The sequence below is a fragment of the Peromyscus maniculatus genome, chromosome 13 (assembly GCF_049852395.1).
Source record: "Peromyscus maniculatus bairdii isolate BWxNUB_F1_BW_parent chromosome 13, HU_Pman_BW_mat_3.1, whole genome shotgun sequence".
NCBI lineage: Eukaryota > Metazoa > Chordata > Mammalia > Rodentia > Cricetidae > Peromyscus > Peromyscus maniculatus.
Window position 1 is genome coordinate 42321595 of NC_134864.1, and position 23884 is coordinate 42345478.

Genomic DNA, 23884 nt, shown 5'->3' on the forward strand with positions numbered 1-23884 from the left:
CCTGGGCGGGGCCACGCGGGCGCGGGGGGCGTGGTCTGTTCAGTCACGTGGGCGCAGGCCTCTAATGCCCTGCTCCCTCTAGAGCGCCCAAGGTCTCTCTCAGTCCAGAACCTGGGGACGGACGCTCTGCTGCAATGGGCTCTTGGACTAAGGTTCAGAGCTGCCTAGCGCCCAGCTTGCTGCAGGACCAAGTAGCCGTGGTTACCGGAGGTGCCACGGGCATCGGAAAAGCTATCTCCCGGGAGCTCCTGCACCTGGGTACGTGAGCAGGTCTCTGGAGCTGGGCACACAGAGCTAGGATCTGCAGGGGTCTAGCTCGGGTAAACTTGGGCTCAGAGACAGATGGGGGCGCTGGTGGGGCAGGGGAGAGCTGTGCCGGCGACGAAAAAGAGGTGTTCTTCCCAATAGCGGAGAAATGTTGGTAGATGAGCCACGGAGCATGAAGTAAAGGGATTTAAAACCAAAGATTACTGCGCCCGAAGTAGGAAGTAACCAGACCTGTGAAAACATGCTGTGGAATTAATTGTGTCTTTGTCACGTTAATCCATTCGAAATGATTCCTAATTTTAGATTAGGCGTCATTTAGCAAAAGGTTGTCCACCTGTTGAGACTCTCTGATCGCGTTTTCTTCTCACATCCCCTGTCGTAAACAAAGCAAGAGAAGAGAAACGTGTATATTTAACTTAGAAGAAGGATCACGTAAACAAACGCACAAGGGAGAAAGCTACCGAGAAGAAAATAGTTATATTTAATATTTAGATATGTGAGGGTGTACATCTTCTTTGGGTCTGAGATTGCAAAATTTAGCCAGGCGGTGGTGGCGCACGGCTTTAATCCCAGCACTCAAGAGGCAGAGGCAGGTGGATCTCTTTGAGTTCGAGGCTAACCTGGTCTACACAGCGAGTTCCAGGGCAGCCAAGGCTACACAGGAAAAAAAAAAAAAAAACAATCTTGGAAAAATAGGAAAAAAAATAAGAATGCAAAGTTTAAAGGCATATGTAGAAAAAGTATTTGTAACATGACACTTTTATTATGTAAAGAGCTTTGACAAGTAGATTTTTCAAAAATCTGTCATAATGAGGGGGAAGTGAATCAATGATATGGGCCAATGATTCCAAGCTGAGCTAAACATAGGAAACAACGACATGAAGAGATGATCAACTTTATTTTATCAGCAATGAGTTGCGAAACAAAACAGGATAACATTGCATTTTTGCATTTTACCATTACTTCCAGTCTGTCTGCCACCGTGAAACTTGCCCTGGGAGGAAAATGTCAATCAGTAACTATTTGGTGCAAAGGTCAGGACCTTGGCCTGAATTCGCAGACTCCTAAGATCTTAGCTCACCTTCCATAACCTTCGTGAATCTCTAAGTACTGAATATCTTTTTGAGTAAATTTGCATTCGGCAAACACCACACCAGTTCTGGGGTCAGGCCACAGACTGTTCTTGTGGCATGACTGAACTATTAGGGCAGTCCTATGCTCTGGAGATACTATGAAAATGAAGGAGTATGCCCCTAGGAAACTGCTTCCTGTACCTAAAAGAGATGTAAACATTGTATTGTTGCATTATAATTGAATTTGCTTCCGTGAGAAAATATGAAAATAATATATTATTATAAAGATGTGTTGTACTTTTAATTATGTGTATGCAATGGGGGCTGGAGGAGGGTAAGTGCATGTGAGTACAGATGCCCATGAAGGTCAGAAGTGTTAGATCCCCTGGAACTAGAGTTATAGGTGTTGTGAGCCACCCAGTATGAGTGGCGGGAAACGAACTCAGGTCCTCTGTAAGAGCAGTACATGCTTTCTTAAACTCTGAGCCATCTCTCCAGCACCAAGTATAGGAAATACTTTCTCTCTCTTTTCTTTTCTTTTTCTTTGTTTTTGTGTGTTTTGTTTTGTTTTTCGAGACAGAGTTTCTCTGTAAAGCCTTGGCTGGCCTCGAACTCACAGAGATCCGCCTGTCTCTGCCTCCCGAGTGCTGGGATTAAAGTTGTGTGCCACCGCCACCGCCCAGCTATGAAATACTTTCTCCTGTAGCTTTTTCATCTTTGTTTTTAATGCCAGAATTAATGGCTCTTTCCTGAAAGTTATTATAAAAACCCAAATTGGACAATAGAATATTATAAAACATTAGCTGGGAGTTGGCAAGGTGGCCCAGTGGGCAAAGGTGCCTGCTGCCAAGCCTGGTGACCTAAATTCAACCCTCAGAACAGGAATGTTAGAAGGAGAGTCCACAAGTTGCCGTCTGATCTCTACACAAGCACCATAGCGTGCATGTCCACACATATACACACAGATAAATTAATTAATAAAGCATTAGCTATTAAACGTCACAGACTGCCTTCCCGGGATATATGGGATATAAGAATGACGTAACAAGTGTTACAGGTAGTCCTGGCGCAGCACAGCGTAAGAGGGACCTAGTGATGACCGTGAGCTCACGCCATTCCAAACAAACTGACCATCAGTGGGGGAAATTACAAATGCTTTCTTACATATATATAATCCCAGCATTCAGGAGGCAGAGCCAGGCGGATCTCTGTGAGTTCAAGGCCAGCCTGGTCTACAGAGCAAGATCCAGGACAGGTACCAAAAACTACACAGAGAAACCCTGTGTCGAAAACACACACACACACACAAAAAAAAAAAAAAAAAAATCTGGCAGCCAGCCTATTGTGTGTCATGGTGACTACAGTTAATATAAACTACTGTATGGGGCTGGTGAGCTGGCTCAGTGGTAAAGGCATTCGCTGCCAAGTGTAAAAACCAGAACTCAGTTCCCAGGACCTACACGATGGAGGAGAGAACAGACTCCAGCAAGTTGTTCTTTGGCCTCCATATGTGTGCTGTGGTACACACACACACACACACACACACACACACACACACACACACTAAATGAAAATAATTAAAATAAAGCAAGTAATGTGTTTTATGTTTCAAAATTGCTAAGAGACTTTTTTCTGGGTTTGGTGTTTTGGGGGATTTTTGTTTTGTTTTGTTGTTGTTTTGGTTTTTGCAGGGTTTTTTTTTTTTTTTTAAAGATTCAGTACTGAGAGTTGCAGGCAGAGTTTTGTGCACACTCAGCAAGTCTACCACTGAGATGCATCCCCAGACCTCTCTCTCTCTCTCTCTCTCTCTCTCTCTCTCTCTCTCTCTCTCTCTCTCTCTAACTTTTTGAATCTAGCCTTGAACTCATTCTGTAACCCAGGCAGCTCTTGAACTTGTGACCCTCCTGCCTCTGCCTCCTGAGTAGCTGAGATTACAGGCCTTGAACACCAAGATTGGCTTAAGAATAGATTTTTACATATCCTTAACACAAAGAAATGGTAAGTGTGGACGGAGAAGTGTTAATTAGTCTGATTTGATCATTATACAATATATAAAGATACCAAAACATCAAAAAATGTGCTCAGTAAATGTACAATTATTTGTCAATTAAGTGTAGTGACTCCTTCATTTAATCTCAGCACTCCAGAAAAGAGGCAGTGGAGACCTGTGAGTTTCAGACCAGCCAAGACTATCTAGTGAGACCCAGCCTCAAAAGGAAAAAAAAAGAAAAGAGAAAAGAAATGGTCCAATGAATTCCTTGCGTGTGAAGCTGCTCGGTTGTCCCTTCTTCCTAAACATCTTCAACCTTGAGTCTAACCATTTCTCCTGTTTATATTGAAAGTTTGCATTCACTCGTGTCTTCCGGCTGCATGTCTTTAGTCTCTCAAAGGTGGTAGCATGGTTGCATCACTAATCCCCTTGTAACTCCCGATACATTGTTACCAGTTTCCATTTCTTTGTCTCGCTTTCATCACATTGGCCAACCTCCTTGGATCATTCACGTTTGCAAAATGTCCCATAGTTTATCGTTGGAAGATGAGGAAATGGCACAAGTACATTCTGTACTGTGTTTGAGCTGAAGAGCAGATGGGCAGGAATCCATTACTCAAAGACCTGAAGAGAGATAACTAGCCATCTCTAGAACCATACCATCCTGAATGGGCCTGATCTTGGGAGCTAAGCAAGGGTCGGGCCCAGCTAGTACTTGGATGGGAGAAATGATAAATCACTAATCATAATGAGAGACCCTGTGTCAAGAATGTAGGCTGGGGGTTGTTATACATATATTGGTTTTGTTTTGTTTGGTTTGGTTTGGTTTTTTTCAATACAGGGTTTCTCTGTGTAACCCTGGCTGTCCTGGAACTCACTCAGTAGACCAGGCTGGCCTCGAACTCAGAGATCTGCCTGCCTCTGCCTCCCAGATTAAGGTGTGAGCCACTACTATCTAGCTGATTTCTACATATATATTTAAATCTTATAATACATTGTTAATTCTTGTCCTTCAAATGACCCCTTAAGTCAATCAGAAAAGAAAGGAGAAAAAGTATGTATATTCACAAAATTATCATTTCCAGTTCTTCTGATTGTTTTAGTCTTTGGGTATGTGATGAATTTTAGTCATTTCTAACCCCTATTGTTCTCTCTCCTCTCCCTCTCTCTCTTCTGAAAACCTTGTCTTTGGAACAAGTTTACCTCCTACTTTGATGTCTTTTTGTGTGTGAGAGACCTACTGAGTTTAATTATGGTTGCTTTAATTATGGTGAGCCTGGGTTGGAAGGTCTTTAATGAATGCACGGGCAACTGACCAGTGGCTGCACCACTAAAGAAAATTACTCTGCCTCCCTCAGCAACCATTGCCTTCCCATAATCCCCCAAGAAGGGGCAGGGCCTCATGAGCACCTCTTCCACCCTTGATAAAATGTTGACGGGCCCAGTCTTGTGCAAGTGGGGGGGGGGGGCAACCACAGCGGCGGCGAGTTCCTGGTTGTAGCAGTCACATTTCCCGTCCTAGACTTTGATCTTCCGATGCCATTTTTCTTCTGCTTGAAGGACTTCTTTGGATTGATCGGTTGACTTTTTTTTTTCTTCAGTGTGGGTCTGCTCTGACGAACTCTTCCCATTTGATGTTTGTGGCTTTTGCTATGGATCCCGAAAGGACGTCTGGGTTTGCAGTTATTTGTATTTTTATTGTTTCAGCACTTTGCAGTATTCCACTGTCTTCTGCCTTGCTCTGTTCTGAAAGAAGTTCTCAGTCTCTCTTCTTATTGTTGCTCTGGGTGTCATGCGCTGGTTGTCTCTAACTGCTTTGAAGATTTCTCTCTTCATCAATAGTGTTTTTTTTATTTATTTTCAGCTGTGTATGTGTGTGTGTGTGTGTGTGTGTGTGCGCGCGCGCGCGCGCGCGCGCACGCACGCGCAGGTGGCCAGGAAGGGGCATCATATCTGCTGTAGCTAAAGCTGCAGGTGGTTATGAACCAGCCAGCATGGGTGCTGGGAACTGAACTTGGGTCCTTTAAAAGAGCAGCAAGTGGGTTGGAGAGATGACTCAGAGGTTAAGAGCACCAGCTCCTCTTCCACAGGCCATGAGTTCAATTCCCAGCACCCACATGGTGGCTCACAGCCATCTATAATGAGATCTGGTGCCCTCTTCTGGCATGCAGGCAGAACACTGTATACATAGTAAATAAGTAAATCTATTTAAAAAAAAATTAAAAAAGAAGAAAAAAAATAAAATAAAAGAGCAGCAAGTGCTCTTAACCCTTGACCTATCTCGATAGTCCCATCAGCTAGTCCCAACTACTACTGTCAGCAGTAGTTTTATTTAGGCATATCATCAGGGTCACTTCTGGACACTGATGTGGACACTGGGGTGCTTTCTATTAGCTGACATCTCTCATTATGGGTTTTTATTTTCTTGCTCCTTTGCAGGTCAGGGATTGTTTTTGCTGGATGCTGACCTGTTGGAGCCTTGTTGCTGATGGCGATTTTTAGAGTCATATGAATAGTTTTCAGCTCCCCTTCCCCACCTCCGTCCCCCCACTGAGATGCAGCTCAGTTACTTAGAAATAGTTTGATACTTCCGAAGAGCATTTTAAAATTAAGAGCTTGTCCTGGCCGCCTTTCATCTCTGGCTAATGTTGCTTTACAGCCAAAGCTACAGTGTTTACCCAGTGAAAGATTTTTTGGCAGTCAGAGAAAAAAAAAATCCTTCCCTGGGTTCCTTCCCTGGCTCCTTTTGAAGAGTTCTTTCCCCAGCCTGTTCCTGCCCTCCCTGATCTGCAGACCTGCAGTTACCTGGATGAGAGTCAACCAGGACTGTAGAAATCTCTTTATCTCTCATCTCCCTATAACCCAAGTGGCCAGCTGCCTAGCGTCCTTGGCATTCCAACTTCACCTTTCCCACTTCCAGAGACATCTGGGCTGAGAATAGATCTGTTCTGGGCTGTAGTCTGGGAGCTCTCCACAAGTGGTAATGATATATACAGTCCGGGGATCTTGACTGGGTTAGTTCTCTCTGCCAATTAAAGAATATTAAAGGCGCCGGGCGGTGGTGGCGCAGGCCTTTAATCCTAGCACTCAGGAGGCAGAGGCAGGCGGATCTCTGTGAGTTCGAGGCCAGCCTGGGCTACCAAGTGAGTTCCAGGAAAGGCGCAAAGCTACACAGAGAAACCCTGTCTCGAAAAAAAAAAAAAAAAAAAAAAAAAGAATATTAAAAGGCCTGGGCGTTGGTGGCGCACTTTAATCTCAGCACTCGGGAGGCAGAGCCAGGTGGATCTCTGTGAGTTCAAGGCCAACCTGGTCTACAGCGAAAGATCCAGGACAGGCACCAAAACAGCACAGAGAAACCCTGTCTCAGAAAAACAACAACAACAAAAAAAAAAAAAAAAAAAAAAAAAGAATATTAAAAGTCAGGAACAATCTTGAGTTCAAGTGGTAACAGCAGAGAAATCTCACCCACCACAGACATGCAGCAAACACAGAGAAAACGATTCTGCCAAGCAGAAGGGGAGCGGAACTCAGGAAGCCAAAAGAATCCCAGTCTCCTCTTGAGGGCTAGGATTTCTTAAGCCTCTGAAGAGTTTTTCTCTTCAAAGTTAGAGTTGGGTCAGTCTGAAAAAAGACAGGGTGGCTGATTGGCCCACAACTGTTGAGTAACATGTCCTGATCCTGCCTTGAACCTGGTAAGCCGATCCAGCAGTGGGGACCTGCTGGCAGATGACAAGACCCAAAGGCCTTTGTTTACACTGCCAGGCTTTTTGTCTCAAGTCAGGAGGAGGAAGAAGAAGCTGGCTAAAGTTCACCACCTTTATTGCCTAGCCATGGCCCCTCCCTATCTGTCTGCCTTCCAGGGGGTCTGTCTAACCCCTGGTCACAGTAATGTGGTTTATTCCAAGTCTCTCTTGCACTTGCTCTCTCTCAGAGGTGGCTGCTCATTTTTAGTGCCATGGCACTCGATAATCAATATTTCAAAACAATTGTTTCCTGTGTATATTCACGCGTGTGGACACACACACAGTGGTGATATATTATGTATCAAATAAAGCTTGCCTGAGGATCAGAGGACAGAGCCAGCCACTAGATTAAACATAGAGGCCAGGCAGTGGTGGCACACACCTTTAATCCTAGCACTCAGGAGGCAGAGATCCATCTGGATCTCTGTTAGTTCAAAGCCACCCTGGACTACATGAGATTGATTCAGTCTAGGAAAGAAATAGAGCCAGGCAGTGGTGGCATGAACCTTTAATCCCAGTATTTGGGAGTAACACACCTTTAATCTCACTCAGCATTTGAGATCTCATGCCTTTGCTACCAGTATTTGGGAAGCACACACACCATTAATCCCAGCACTAGGAAGGAAGTGAAATGGCTGGGCGGAGAAAAGCTTATAAGGCATGAGGAGACAGGAACAAGACCCTTTTGGTGGAAGACTCAGAGGCTTTCAGTGAGAGGATTCATGGAGATAGAATCTTACCTTCCATTCAGCCTGAGGATTCTGCTGTGGGATGTCTTTCTGTACACTGAGCATGTGTTGCTCTGATTGGTTGATAAATAAAGCTTCATTAGCCTGTAGCAGGGCAGGATACGGTTAGAGGACACATTCAAACAAAAGATGAGACAAAGAAGGGTGAAGTCAGGGGAGATATCAGCCCGCCACCCAAGGAGCAACAAGATGCCAACAGACCAGTAATGCCACAGCCACGTGGCAACCTATAGATTAATAGAAGTGGGTTGAGTTAAGTTGTAAGAGCTAGCTAGCTGTAGCCTGACCCATAAGTCATATTATTTGTAATTAACATTAAGCCTCTGAGTGATTATTTTATAAGCATCGGTGGGACTGCGGGGCCGGGCAGGACCAGAGAAACTGTGGCTATAGGACTCAGTAGTGGTGAGAAGTTTCTCTAGTGGCTTGTTCCTTTGTCTCTCTCATCTTTCAGCATTTACTCCAATATCTGGCTCCAGGTTTTTATTATGTAAGACCATTTAGTATTCATGTAATTGTGTGTGTGTGTGTGTGTGTGTTGTCTGGCTTCTTAGTCATTTCAGACTATAGGGTAAATTCAGTTCCTATAAATGGACATTTCTTTCCCACCTGCCAATTCCCAAATAACCACTCAGAGGCTTAATATTAATTATAAATAGTCAGTAGCTCAGGCTTATTACTAACTAGCTCTTACACTTAAATTAACCCATAATTCTTATCTATGTTTAACCACGTGACTTGGTACCTTTTCTCAGTATGGCATTCTCATCTTGCTTCCTCTGCGACTGGCTGGCGACTTCTGACTCTGCCCTTCCTCTTCCCAGTATTTTTAGTTTGGTTCCCCACCTATATTTCCTGCCTGGCTACTGGCCAACCAGCATTTTATTAAACCAATTCAAGTGACAAATCTTTACAGTGTACAAGAGGATTCTTCCACAGCAAGTTCCTCTTGCTCCATCTTATGCAAACCTGACCTAATTCCTCTTCCACCACCACCCCCAATCTTTTATAGAAATACACAAAATAGTTCTACAACTTAACAGCTCCCTGACCCCCAGGCCAGATTTCTCTGTATAGGCTTGGCTGTCCTGGAACTCACTTTGTAGACCAAGCTAGCCTCAGACTCACAGAAATCCTTCTGCCTCTGCCTCTCGAGTGCTGGGATTAAAGGCACGCACCATTGACAGCTTTTTATTTATTTTTATATGTAAGTATGTTTTGCCTATATGTTTACCTGTTTATCATGTATGTGCCTGGTGCTTGTGGGGATCAGAAGGGGGAGTCAGATCCCCTGGAACTAGAGTTACAGTCAGCTGTGAGCTGCCAGGTGAATGCCGAGAATTGAACCTGGGTCTTCTGGAAGAGCAGCAAGTGCTCTTAACCACTGAGCCATCTCTCTAAGCCCCTTAATGTAGACAGTTCTTGGGAGCTTATTTCCTTCTCTGGCTATTTCCTCCTTAGGGTGTCATGTGGTCATTGCTTCCCGGAAGCTGGACAGATTAAACTCTGCTGCAGATGAACTGAGGATGTCTCTGCCTCCCTCCAGCTCTGCACAAGTCACTGCCATACAGTGCAACATCAGGAAAGAAGAAGAGGTAATGTAAATATGGCCGCACAGCATATGGACTCGTTCTTTGCAGAAGTTGTTCCTAACCCCAGCTGTCCTTAAAGGGGACGAGGACCACAGGAAGGCAGAGCTGTAAGTAGGTGCATGTGCTCGTGACTTACTGAGCTGGTGACCTCAGAAGGAAGGCTAGAAAAACAAGGAAGAGGAGCTAAACAAGGATGTGCTCTCAGCTAGAGACCCTTTAAAGCATTTCTTACTGTTCATTTTTTTTTCTGATTTCATCACTATTATTTAAGGTTGGTACTTAGAAATTAATGCAGTTGCAAGTTTTCTTCAAAACTCTCCCACTCGCATCCCCTAAGTAAATACACAGAGGCTTATATTAATTATAATTGGTTGGCCATTAGCTCAGGCTTATTACTGACTAGCTCTTGCACGTAATTTAACCCATAATTCTTATCTATGTTTAGCCACATGGCTTGGTACCTTTTCTCAGTTCTGCCTTGTCATCTTGCTTCCTCTGTGTTTGGCTGGTGACTCCTGACTCAGCTTTTCTCTTCCCAGAATTCTCCTTGTCTGCTTATCCCACCTAGACTTCCTGCCTGGCTACTGGCCAGTCAGCATTTTATTTATCAACCACTCAGAGCAACACATGTTCACAATGACATCTCACAGCAAATTAATACTAATGAGGCTTGTGCACAGAGGTATCTTGGTGACCCTTTAGTATATCTTGCCATCAAAATTAGAATTTTGGCTTATGATTTATGTACAGTGGTAACTTCACACTATGGGATTTGGGGGTTTATTTACCGGTGGCTGTTTATGTTTGGGTTGTAGTATTTAGAATTAACATGCATTATTAGAGTCTATGAATTGCTTTATAGGTCCAAACCAAGTGACTAGGTCACGTAGCAGGTTAGCTACTAAACTTTTACTTTCAATGTTTCTTTAGGTGAATAATTTGGTCAAATCGACCTTAGCTAAGTATGGTAAGATCGACTTCTTGGTAAACAACGGAGGAGGCCAGTTCATCTCTCCTATTGAAGACATCAGTGCAAAGGGATGGAATGCCGTGATCGAGACCAACCTGACAGGCACCTTCTACATGTGTAAAGCAGGCAAGTGTCTCCACAGCTCAATAAAACACACAAACAAACAAAACCGTGTCTTTAGTGAGAAACCACAGGGGATGCTGGAAGAGTCGCTGTTGGGGACTCATGTCAGTAACATCTGACCCCTGTTTGTCTTGATCTTACCAAAATTCATATCTTATGTTTGTTCTTTGTGTCTCTAGAGATTTGAGGTTTGGTTTTTTGTTTGTTTGTTTGTTTGCTTGCTTGTTTGTTTTTTGTTTGGTTTGGTTTGGTTTTTTGAGACAGGGTTTCTCTGTGTAGTTTTGGGGCCTGTCCTGGATCTCACTCTGTAGTCCAGGCTGGCCTCGAACTCACAGAGATCAACCTGGCTCTGTCTCCCAAGTGCTGGGATTAAAGGCGTGTGCCACCGTCACCCGGCTAGAGATTTCTTTTTATTTGAGTGGTGTGTTTGTATGGCTGAGTGCGTGCATGTTCCCCATGGGTACACAGTTGCCTGGAGAGGCCAGGATAGGCATCAGATCCCCTGCAACTGGACCGAGAGATAGTTATTAGTCACACAGTGTGGGTGCTGGGAACAGAGCTTGGATCCTCTGCAAGATCGGCCAGCGCTTACCCACTGAGCCGTCTCTCCAGCCCCTGTCTCCTTAGTTTGATCTGAATCTTTTTTTCTAAAAATGTTTTTTAATTTTCTAAAAATGAATGCTATTTCTTTTAAAAAGATTAATGTTAGAACTGCCTAACATTAACTTATAGAATGCCCCAAAATTCAGGATTCCTCTGGTGATGATTAAATTTAGCTTAAAAAATTTTGGGGGGGAGAATAACCTCACTTTTGGGATGTATACTTCCTACACATGATACTTGGAGCACTGTATAGAAGCCTGTTTAATTATTATTGATCCTCACTAAATTTCATCATTTACTTAAGATTCTGTGAATATGTTAGATAATTGTCAAAATGGAACTGAAAAAACAGGCAATCCTTAAAAAAATCACATGCACAGCCGGGCAATGATGGCACACACCTTTTTTTATCCCAGTACTCCAGAGGCAGAGGCAGGAGGATCTCTGTGAGTTCTGGGACAGCCAGAGAAACTGGTCTCTAAAAACCAAAACAACAACAAATCCCATGTAAAATTAAACGTAAATATTTGCTCACTTGGCGGCATAATGACAGAGAATGGAATCCTTTGAAATGACCCCAGTACAGTGCGGTCACTGAATATTCCTAGTGGTTTGGACCTCACAAGACGGAAAAAGGAGAAAAGGTTCAAAGCGATCTTAAGCTGGTGTCTATATTTTTTGTAGAGGTGTTGGTCTTCTTCAGAGACTGTCCTGGCGTGGTGTGTTGCACTAAAGAGAAGAAATAAATTATGTTAGTAAAATGGAGAGATGAGAACTTTGGTACAAGAGAAAGGACGACTGTGTGCCAGAAGATGACCCCAAGTGGGTCTCCTTTGTGACTGAACTAAATTGGAAGTGTCAGTGTGGGTTCATGTTAGAGTTTTCATTGAGATAAGTATTTCTCACTTGTCCACTGAAGAGAAACATTAACCCAGTGACACTGAGGCTCCTTCAGGTTCCCTGTGGTCTCTGAATGGAATATTGAGACTTTTAAAAGAGATTTGTTGCCGGGCAGTGGTGGCGCACGCCTTTAATCCCAGCACTCGGGAGGCAGAGACAGGCGGATCTCTGTGAGTTCGAGGCCAGCCTGGGCTACCAAGTGAGCTCCAGGAAAGGCGCAAAGCTACACAGAGAAACCCTGTCTTGGAAAAAAAAAAAAAAAAAAAAAAAAGATTTGTTACTCTCAATGTGAGGAAGGAAATGTACAAAAGAAGGCTAGAATAGTTTGCCACATCAAAAATTAAAGAACTGTAGAGTGTGTGAAAGGATTCCATAGATAATTTCCTCTTTCTTTCTTTCTTTTTTTCTTTCTTTCTTCCTTCCTTCCTTCCTTCCTTCCTTCCTTCCTTCCTTCCTTCCTTCCTTCCTTCCTTCCTTCCTTCCTTCCTTCCTTCCTTCCTTCCTTCTTTCTTTCTTTCTTTCTTTCTTTCTTTCTTTCTTTCTTTCTTTCTTTCTTTCTTTCTTTCTCTTTCCTTTTTCAAGTTAGGGCCTTACCATGTAGTCCAGCTGACCAGGAACCTGCCTTGTAGTCAAGGTTGGCCTTGACCTCATGCCCCCCCTACCTTAGCCTTACAGGTACAGAGATCCAGGCATGTGTCAACGTGCTAGCTCCAACAATAATAATAATGAATAGGCTTTTGTTAGCCAAAAATGGGACACTTTGAGCCTTACTTGGAAAACTGTGCTTTGCATTGAGATAAATCAGTATTTTTAAGTCCACAAATTTAAAATCATTCTGAGGAGGTAACAGCCACTTTTTAAAAAGATTTACTTATGTTATGTATGTAAGTGCTCTGTCTGCATGTACTCTTGCATGGCAGAAGAAGGCATCAGATCTCTTTATAGGTGGTTGTGAGGCACCGTGTGGTTGATTGGGGCCTCCTTAACCACTGAGCCATCTCACCAGCCCCCAAATAGCCACTTTTTTAGGAGTGTCAGGATGTCAAGCCATTTCTTTCCATGGCTGATAAAGGAAAAGTTTTTCTTTTTTCAAAATTTTAATTGTAATCTCTCTCTCCCCTCGTCTGTCTCTCTCTGTCTATCTCACTGTGTGTGTGTGTGTGTGTGTGTGTGTGTGTGTGTGTGTGTGTACAAGCACACTTATGCAATAGCATACACGTGAAGGTCAAAGGGCAGCTTCTGGGAATGGGTTCTCTCCTTTCAGTGTAGATTTCTGGGATCAAACTCAGGTGGTTACAACAAGGGTTTTCCCACTGAGCTATCCGGCCAGCCCATTTTCTGCTTCTCATATACAAACTGCACAGCAGAGAAATAGATCATGCTAATAAATAAAGGAAATCTCCATTTTCAACTCTCTAAGGAATAATTGGGTCTAAGATAACAGCTATTAGCTGCATATCATCATATAACAAAAGAAAGAAGACAATTACATATGCCCCTCATGGACTAAACAGTATCCCCACCTATGAAGCATTCTCTTGCACACGTGTACACATACACAGGTGTGTGCATCAGACCCAAATCTGCCCATTTGTAAGAAATACAGAAGAGAGAACATAGGCAGAAAGGCACCACAGAGTGCAAACTGCCACAATCCAGACTATGACTAAAGGCGAAATCATCCAGCTACTTTAACAAGTCAACCGTGACTGGGTGAGAAGTGTTGGAGGGGAGCTGGATTCGATGAGGAAACATGAACAGATACAATGTGGGCCTCGTTTACCGCTTAGCTCCTATGGAAATACTGTAAAGTTATTATACACTTAGGGAAGTGTGACTATCACTTAGTGATACTTAGGGGTTATTATTAATCAAGTCTGTTCATGGTATTGTGATTATACTGTGAAAACTTCTTCCCTTGTTTAGAGATACAGACATATTTATAGATGAAATGATAATATGTCTTGTAATGGCTTCTATTTATTATTTATTTATTTGGTTGGTTGGTTCATTGATTGGTTGGTTGGTATTTTGAGACAGGGTTTCTCTGTGTAGCCTTGGCCATCCTGAAACTAGCTCTGTAGACCAGGCTGGCCTCAAACTCAGTGATCCTCTTGCCTCTGCTTCCCAAGTGCTGGGATTAAAGGCCTGCACCATCACTGCCCGGCTTAAAAAAATTCTTTTTAAATTCAAGTTATACTAGATACTGTATGGCTATTACCATTTTAAATGGGTCAGTGCTCCAACAATTTTCATCTAGATTATTAGTTTCTTGATGTTTTTTTTTTTCTAACTCATTTTGTATCTTTCCTTGGCATTTTTTCAGCTTTACCTCAAGGTTTATTAAATTAGCTTCTTATTATATATCAATTGGAGGTCATCCTGGACTACACAAGACCTCATCTCAATAACAAAAATTAAATTAAAATAGAAGACATCATGCCGGGCGGTGGTGGCGCACGCCTTTAATCCCAGCACTTGGGAGGCACAGGCAGCCAGATCTCTGTGAGTTTGAGGCCAGCCTGGTCTACAGAGTAAGATCCAGGACAGCCAAGGCTACACAGAGAAACCCTGTCTCGGGGAAAAAAAAAAAAAAAAAAAAAAGACATCCAGTGTGTGCTAGAGCAGGATATAATAAGGGAAGAGTCAGGACGCTGTTTAACACGATTGTCATTTGTCTGGTTCTGCAGTTTACAATTCCTGGATGAAAGAACACGGAGGGTCGATTGTCAATATCATCGTCCTAATTAACAATGGGTTTCCAACAGCCGCGTAAGTATTTTATGATTTTTTCTATGTCTTTAGATTTTGTTCTCTTAATGAGGGGCAATAATGAAAAATGATTTATCAATGATTTATGCCTTTAATAAATTGCAACCCCAATAAATTCCTTTTAAAATAATGTTATTATTAATTCATGGAAATGGTCATATGATGTGTTTATTTGTACCTTAAAAAAAAAAGTGTGTGTGGTTGGAGGCCAGAGGTCAACATCTGGTGTCCTTGCCAATCCCTCTCCGCTTTATTTTTTTTTTTGAGACCGAGTCTCTCACTAAACCTATCATTTTCTGATTCAGCGGGACTGGATGGCCAGTGAGTCTCCGGTGCCCTCCTGTCTCTCTCTGTCTCCCCTCCCTCTCGCTGGAACCACAAGCATGCACTGCTGTGCCTGACTTTTATGTGAGTGTGAGGATCCAAACTCACGCCCTCAAACTGGTCTAGCAAGCTCTTCATCTACCTGCCTTTTCCCTAACTGCTACTAATCCCCATTCAGATTAAGGTTGCTATATGTGATGGTTTGAGTGAGAATGACCCCATCCATCCTAGTGAGCCAGGAGAGGGTCCCATCCATCATAGAGATCCAGGAGAGGGCCCCATCCATCATAGGGAGCCACAAGAGAGTCCATCCATCATAGAGATCCAGGAGAGGGCTCCATCCATCCTAGTGAGCCAGGAGAGGGCCCCATCCACTGTAGGGATCCAGGAGAGGGTCCCATCCATTGTAGGAAGCCAGAAGAGGGTTCCATCCATTCTAGTGAGCCAGGAGAGGGTCCCATCCATTGTAGGGAGCCAGGAGAGGGCACCATCCAACCTAGTGAGCCAGGAAGCAGAGAAAGGATGCTGGTACTCAACTAGCTGCTTCTTTGTAAAAATCCTTGCCTCTTGGAATGGTCCTGCCCACATTCAGGATGGGTCTTCCCTCCCCCTCTCCACAGTGAACTGCAGTGAATTCTCTGGGAAAAAAAAAATCTTCACAGACACTTAAGAGGGGTATGCCTTACTAATCCCTAAGTACTTATTAATCCAGTCAAGCTGATGAGCAAAATTAACTGTTACATATTAACTCTTAACTGCTGAGCCATTTCTTCATCCCACAACCCAAATTCTTTACCCAGTGAGATATATGTAAGAGAGAGTGTGTGTGTGTGTGTGTGTGTGTGAGAGAGAGAGAGAGAGAGAGAGAGAGAGAGAGAGAGAGAGAGAGAGAGAGAAAGGGAGAGAGAGAGAGAGAGAGAGAGAGAGAGAGAGAGAGAGAGAGAAATAAAAGATTTTTCAGATACACTAAATTGGAAAGAATTGATCAGCAAACATACATGCAGGGCTACAAGTTGAAGGAAATCTTTCATCACTTACTACCTAATCTGTCTTTCCTCTCCTAATTTCAGATGCTTTTGAATGGAAATGTTTTCCCTAGTTTTCTACGTTAATTTTTCCACATTAGACCACACAGCACTTGGTTCTGGGGATATTATTATGCTGTACATAGAAATTCTGAATCTCATTATCTCTGAATCACATCACCTTTTTTAAAAGGCGTGTGTGTGTGTGTGTGTGTGTGTGTGTGTGTGTGTGTGTGTGTGTGTGTGTGTGTGTTTCCTCTGTGGTTTTGTTGTGTTTGTTATGGTTTTGGAGTCGGGGTCTCATGCATCCCAGGCTGACATTATACTTGATGTGTAGCTGAGGATGAACATGCTACCATGTGCCACTGCGCCTGGTTTTATGTGATGCTAGGTATTGAATCTAGGGTTTCGTGCATGCAGGGCAAGCATGCTACCAGCAGAGTGACACCCCAGGCCCATTTTTACATTCTTCATGAGCCCCTGAAAAGATGCAGACCAAACACTTTGTGTGCTGTTGTGGAGACAGGGTTCACTGGCTTGCGTGTGTGCTTGACATGTGTCCCTGGCTTGAGTGGAACTTGCTATGGAAACCAGGCTGGCTTCATACTCAAGGTAATCCAACTGCTCTGCCTTCCAAGCGCTGGGATTAAAGGCATGCACCACTGCGGCCTGGCTCAGCTCTTTCGTTAAACAGGGACTCACCATGACAGAGACTCCTAACAAAAACAATCTTGTGGCATTCTCAAGTCACTGATATGCTTGTCATGTTAGCTAATGAGGAAATTTTCAACAGAAACTTGTGACAGTGTTTCTGTCTTTCGTTAGGCACAGTGGAGCTGCAAGAGAAGGTGTCTACAACCTCACCAAATCCATGGCTTTGGCATGGGCCAGCAGTGGAGTAAGGATCAACTGTGTTGCTCCTGTAGGTAACTGTTTTATTCGAAGTCTGTTGACAAATTGGGCTCCTCTGATTCCATTTGTGTTGTGGATAAGTGTGTCCTTGAGGACAAGATAGTATATACTAACTGTATAAATATACTATAAAAGATTGACTTTTCCCGGGCAGTGGTGGCACACACCTTTAATCCCAGCACTCGGGAAGCAGAGCCAGGCAGATCCCTGTGAGTTCGAGGCCCTCCTGGTCTACAGAGTGAGATCCAGGACAGGAACCAAAACTACATGGAGAAACCCTGTCTCAAAAAACAAAAAACAAACAAACAAAAAAGATTGACTTTTAGCATAGGTGTCCTGGGGGGTTTTGTGTGTTAACTTGACACAAGCTAAAGTCATCAGAGGCAGGAGCCTCAGCTGAAGAAATGCCTCCCTGGGATCCAGCTGTACGGCATTTTCTCATTTAGTGATCAATGGGGGAGGGCTGTGTCCATGGTGAGTGGTACCATCCCTAGGCTGGGGGTCCTGGGTTCTATAAGAAGGTGGGCTGATGAGCCAATAAGCAGCTCCCCTCCAATGCCTCTGCATCAGCTCCTGCGTCCGGGACCCTGCCCGGTTTTGGTTCCTGTCCTGACTTCCTTCAGTGATGAACAGTAATGTGAAAGCGTAAGCCAAAGAAATTCTTTCCTCCCCAAGTTGGCTTTGGTCGTGGTGTTTCATCACAGCAATAGAAACCCTAACTAAGACAATAGCTTAAACTAGCAAGGCAGTCATTCATTATAGCAGTAGTGTTATTTGATCGATAATGAGATAGTGATGCACAGTCTTGCTATATATTAATATTATGCATATTTAAACAATAGTGTTGCAAGAACTTTTCATCATATAATGGGTTTTAAGTACCTGCATTATAAAAAGTACAGAGGAAATTCTATTGCACAGTAAAGGTTAAGAAATCCTAGGCAGCTGGGGAGATGGCCCAGTAGTCAAGAGTGCATACTGCTCTTGCAGAAGACCTGAGCTCGGTTCCCATTACCCACATCAAACATCTCACATCTGCCTGTAACTCTAGCTCCAAGAATTCTGACACATTCTTCTAGCCTCCCTGAGCACCTGCATGCACATCCCCCATACCACACATGCACAGCACACAGACACACACACACACACACACACACACACACACAGAGTTAAAATAATAAAAAAAATCTTAAAGAGAAATACTGTTGGGGGGGGGGGCTGGAGAGACAGCTCAGTGTGCAAAGTGCTTCCCATACAGGTGTGAGAACCTGAGTTCAGATCCCCGCACTCCAGTCCTGGGCAGCTCTCTGGATGGCCAGAAATCCTAACTGAATGAACAAGTTCCAGGTTCAGTGAGAAACCCTATCTCAAAACAAACAAACAAACAAAAAAGAAATAATAAGATGGAAATTATAGAGGAAGGCAGACACTGACCTCTGGCTTCCTCGTGTGCATGCCTGGTTGAGAACAGCAATACATAGGTGCACACACACACACACACACACACACACACACACACTACATGTGCGCTCAAAAAAGCACTACTTTGAAGAGTAATTTTTTTCTCCTAAGTGATTTCATTATTCTTTGGTATATTGTTAGTCTTTATTTGGAAAAAAGCTTAATATCAGGGCTCTGGGAATAAATTCTTCATTTTAAGACCAACTAGAAGTCAAGTTATGTGTTACAATGCTACAAATGTACAATATTGACATCAGAAATCCCTTTTTTTGTTATTAATATGGTGCGTGTGTGTGTTCAGATGAATGCACAGGCAGGTCAAAGGCAGAGGCCAATGTCGCTGTCCTCCTCAGTCACCCTGTACCTTAGTTTTTGGGACAGGGTCTCTTTGTTGACCCCGGAGCTCACTGATTTAACTAGACTCCAGGGACCTGCCTGTCCCCACCCTCCCTTAGCGCTATGGTTACTGAAGCATGCTGCCTTGGATGTGGATGCTGGGGATCTGAACTCAGGTTCTCAAGATTTCATGGCAAGCACTTCACCAACCACAACCGAGACACCTCCCCCGCCTCTCTTTGGTTTTGGGGAAAAGTTCTTGCAGAGCCCAGGCTTGCTTTAAATTCATTATATAGGTTAAATTGGCCTTAAACTCCTGGTCCTCCTGCCTCTGCCTCCCCAGATATTTGTTTGTTTGTTTGTTTGTTTGTTTGTTTGTTTGTTTGTTTGAAATCAGCTAGAGCTTGAGCTTCCCTGATACTTTGTACCGGTCATGTACTCCAAGAGCCGTTAGGCGAGATCTCTCTCTCTCTCTCCTGCACAGATCAACTCAGATGTTTTCCTGTGATGTTTAAGTGTTGTGGGGGAGGATAGGCAGCTAGCCATGGAGCCAGCCCACTTTACCAACCAGCCTAGCCACCCTGGCACTCTCTGGTCAGCTAGCCTGGTGTCTCAGGGAGCTCAGTGAGCCCTGGGTTCCATAATAAGGTGGAGAGCGATTAAAGAGGAAACTTGATGTCAACCTTTGACCTCCACAGGCACGCGCACATTCATGCGATTCATACACACACTCAGAATTTAAAATAAACACATTTTAAATTAGCTTTCCAAGATACATACAGAAATCTTGGATTCTGGTGTGTTTTTTTTTTTTTTTTTTTTAATTTCACTTTAATTTTAAAAACCAAGGAAATCCTGTACTTACACCTCTTCCCAGTAAAGCAGGCATGCTCTTGGGAAGATAAACTAGAATCCCTTGGGCCCTTTGTTCCTGGTTAGGTGCCCTGCTAAAGTACTTACGTAACATACTCTTCAGAAACCAAGTCCTTCATGAAACAGTCCAAGACTTAGCTGGTGATTGAAGGGGAGAAGGCCTCCTAAGTGACCATTCGAAAGCTCCAAGTGTTCATAGTGGTTGGCTGGACCTCCGTTGACAGTCTTGAGAAAAGTTGATTTAGAAACGTTTCATCTTAGGGCTGCAGAGATGGCTCAGAGGTTAAGAGCACAGGCTGCTCCTCCAGAGGTCCTGAGTTCAATTCCCAGCAACCACATGGTGGCTCACAACCATCTATTATAAGATCTGGCGCCCTCTTCTGGCCTGCGGGCACACATGCAGACAGAACACTGTATACATAATAAATACATCTTTAAAAAAGAGAGAGAGAGAGAAAAGAAAGAAATGCTTATCTTTTCTGTTGACAGTTTTGTTGTTGGTCAGTGTATTCCTGATGCCTGCTGGTTGCCTAGGGATGGAGCCCAGGGCCTCGAGCATGCTGGGCAAGTGCTCTGCCTCTGAGTTATGTCCCCAGCCCTCGGCATGTTGACAATTTCGTTTTCCCTGGTTAATCTCCTGGCTTTGTTTTCTAATACAGGGAGTCATTTATTCCCAGACTGCTGTTGACAACTATGGCAAGCTGGGACAAAGCATGTTTGAAATGGCCATCAAGGCTATCCCAGCTAAGCGCCTTGGAGTCCCTGAGGAGGTGATGTATATGCCTGGCATTGATGAGATGGACTTGAGAAGTGTGTGACATTTGGTGCCCGTGGCATGTGGCCTGCTTCACTAGTAGAGACGATTATTTCATTGCTACCAAACCATTTCTCCAATGTGGTGCCTGTGACACAAGATCTCCCCCCCCCCAACAAGACCACCACAGAAATATCCGATGCAAAACACAAAGCGGGTTATCGATAACAAGCAAGCTTGGGCTTGGTCCACATCCAACATCCGACACAGCGGGTGGAGGAGGATGGTCCCGAGCACTCACTTGAAGGGGTTTGTATAGGAAAGGTTTACATGCAGCTTGGGATTGGACGAGGGGGGCTAGGGGAGAGGCAGTTCTTTGACGTTACTGGCTGAACGATAAGCATGAGGTTATTGATGGCTGACAGGATTCAGGGTATCTACACAGACATACATTTTTACTCCCTATGTCCTGCTTTTGTTGGACCCAGGAGATATACATTCAGATTTATTGTTCCAGTCCTACTCTTGCCCTGAGTTCAACTTCTGGTCAGTTGAGCCCATTACTCCCCATATCTTGCTTTGCCAAGCCCAGGGTACATAGATTTATTGTTTCAGACTTATCTTCCCATAAGTTCAACTTCTGGTCAGTTCTAAAACTGCTGGTCAGCAAATACCTTTGGGGGGGGCGGGCAGGGGCACATCTCTCAAGATGGCTACTGATGTTTCCCTTTCACCTGCACTTGAGGCTCTGGGAAATAACCTAGTTAGTTGTTTTGACTGCGGACGGCAGAATTTCCTCGGGAATGAAGGTCATGAAGTTAAAGACAACATGTTTTCTTGTTTCGTGCTGCTTTGCAGCTACATTATTTTTATCACTTGCAGTGTTGGTACAAGCAGCTCTAAGCAAGCTGGATAATTATAGACTCATGCAGTTCAAGTATGTAAAAACCAATAGCTTTATTCAAATGACCCGGAAGTAAACTTAGCTCTAATTGGTGGTGGGAGAGGGGGGAGAAGGTTCTTATTGAAAAAAAAAAAAAAAAAAAAAAAAAAGGTGGGATAAATAAAGGCATGTGGGGTTGGAGAGAGAGCTCAGCAGTTAAGAGCAGGAACTGCTCTTCCAGAGGACCTGAGTTTGATCCCCAGCAACTACATCAGATGGCTGGCAGCTGCCTATCACTCCCACTGCATGGGGATCCAGCACCTCTGGCCTCTGCAGGCAGGCACCTGTACTCACATGCATACACACTCCTACACACACACACACACACACACACACACACACACACACACTAGCAATAAATATTTTAAATAAATACTTGTCATGTTTCTTGGCATAAGAATCAATTTTATTAAAAAGTCAATTTTTGCTGGGCCCATGCCTTCAATCCTAGTATGCAGAAGGCAGAAGCAGATGGGGAGATCTCTGTGAAAATGAGTCCAGCCTGGTCCACATAGTAAGTTCCAGGACAGCCTGGGCTGCCTAGTGTAACCCTGTCTCCAAAACAAGAAACAAACAAAATTAAAATCAAATACAAAGTTGTAGGTGCCAGTAAGATGGATCAGTAGGTAAAGATTTGATCTGAACTCACAGTTTTCCCCTGACGGCCACACAAACACAGCGGCACACACATGAGTGCAGTGAGTGCCCCTGCAGGCCAGAAAGGGTGTTGGATCCTCCAAAGCTGGAATTACCGGCCACTGTGAGCCCCCTGACATGGATGCTGGGAACCAACTCAGGCTCTGGGCAAGAGCAAAAATGTGTTCTTAACTACTGAGGCATCTCTCCAAGCCCAATTTAAAAAAAAAAAAGTCAGATTTCCCTACGTCGACCTATAAATTTAATACAATTTTGCAATTTAACATGCTGAGTAGAGTTTATCTAGATAAACATCTGTGCAAAAACTGCCCAAGATTTTAAATTGAAATTTTATTTTATTCATTATCCTTGTGTGTAGGCTTGTGTGTGTGCACGCTGTGTGTGTGTGTGTGTGTGTGTGTGTGTGTGTGTACTTGCTCACTTGCACTGCACACACACTGATCAGCCAGTCAGCAAATGCTCTTTAGAAATACATTACACCATCTATCTTGCCCATAAAGTCAAAACCACAAAAATCTTGGCAGGAGAGGGGACATGGTTCTAATTTCTAAAAATAGCTCATGTTATATTTTATGTGCATCTTTACAGACACTTATACCTATGTTTATTAAATTTTTTTATCTCAAAAGACTGCTCTTCTAATTTAGATCCTATGTTTTTGTGAAGGGAATAATCCCACAATGAAGGTTCCTGAATGGCCATCCTATTTCTGGGCATGAAATCCTAAACTATCATAGATCATCATATACTAAAACTTAGATCCCAGCACTCGGGAAGCAGAGCCAGGCAGATCTCTGTGAATTCGAGGCCAGCCTGGTCTCCAAAGCGAGTTCCAGGAAAGGCGCAAAGCTACACAGAGAAACCCTGTCTCAAAACAAAAACAAAAACAGAAAACAAACAAACAAAAAAAAACCACCAACTTAGAATATACTAGCTGGGCATGGTGGTGCACACCTTTAATCTAAGTACTCTGGGAGGCAGAGGTAGGCAAATCTCTGTGAGTTAGAGTCTAATCTAGTCTACATAGAGAGTTTTAGGCTAGCCAGGGCTACATAGTGAGATTCTATCTCAAAAAAATAAACAGAATAATAATGATGCTACTGCCCCAAATAACCATTTGATGGGCCATTTTATGTTTATATTCTCCTTCTGAAAAGAAGGACTTTAAATTATTTGAAATGAGAAGATAACATGATTAAATTTTATTTGAAATAGATAGATGGTAGCTGGGTGGTGGTGGTGCACGCTTTTAATCCCAGCACTCGGGAGGCAGAGGCAGGCGGATCTCTGTGAGTCCAAGGCCAGCCTGGTCTAAAGAGTGAGTTCCAGGATAGGCTCCAAAGCTACACAGAGAAACTCTGTCTCGAAAAAACTAAAAAAAAAAAAAAGAAACTAAAAAAAAAAAAAAAGAAAAAAGAAAAAAAAACCCACAAGCATTATATGTTAATATTTTAAAATAAATTAGCTACCCTTTCCAAAACAAAGAAATTCTTTTACATTCATTTGACACATTTACAAACTCTTTTTAATGTGTGGCTTCTTCATATGTGCTGGACCATCACCTTTGTGTCTTTGTTTAATCGGTCGAAATCTGATTTTTTTAGCCGAAGCATAGGAAAGAGAGTCTGGCTTCTTACAGCTGGGGAGCTGAAAAAGAAGAGACCATCTGAATAGTTTTCCAGATGAATGTCAATCTTCTTTTTTTCTTTTAATGCAACAGGTGATAAGAAATTTATTTGTTTTGGTTTGGTTGGTTGATTTTGGTTTTATTCTTTTGAAATTGGCTGGCCCCCAATTTGATATGTAGCAGAGAACGA

General features: G+C 43.4%; 1 protein-coding gene across 1 annotated transcript in view; it reads left to right on the top strand.

Moving 5' to 3' along the window:
* Positions 1-77: 77 nt before the first annotated feature.
* Pecr (peroxisomal trans-2-enoyl-CoA reductase) overlaps positions 78-23884 on the top strand; it is a 28269-nt gene continuing 4462 nt past the window's right edge. Inside the window, exons 1-6 of the mRNA XM_006972230.4 lie at positions 78-258; positions 9284-9417; positions 10345-10510; positions 14701-14782; positions 16957-17053; positions 20373-20483. Coding sequence (XP_006972292.1) covers positions 135-258; positions 9284-9417; positions 10345-10510; positions 14701-14782; positions 16957-17053; positions 20373-20483 — 714 coding nt within the window. The 5' untranslated portion in view covers positions 78-134. The remainder of the gene's footprint in view (positions 259-9283; positions 9418-10344; positions 10511-14700; positions 14783-16956; positions 17054-20372; positions 20484-23884) is intronic.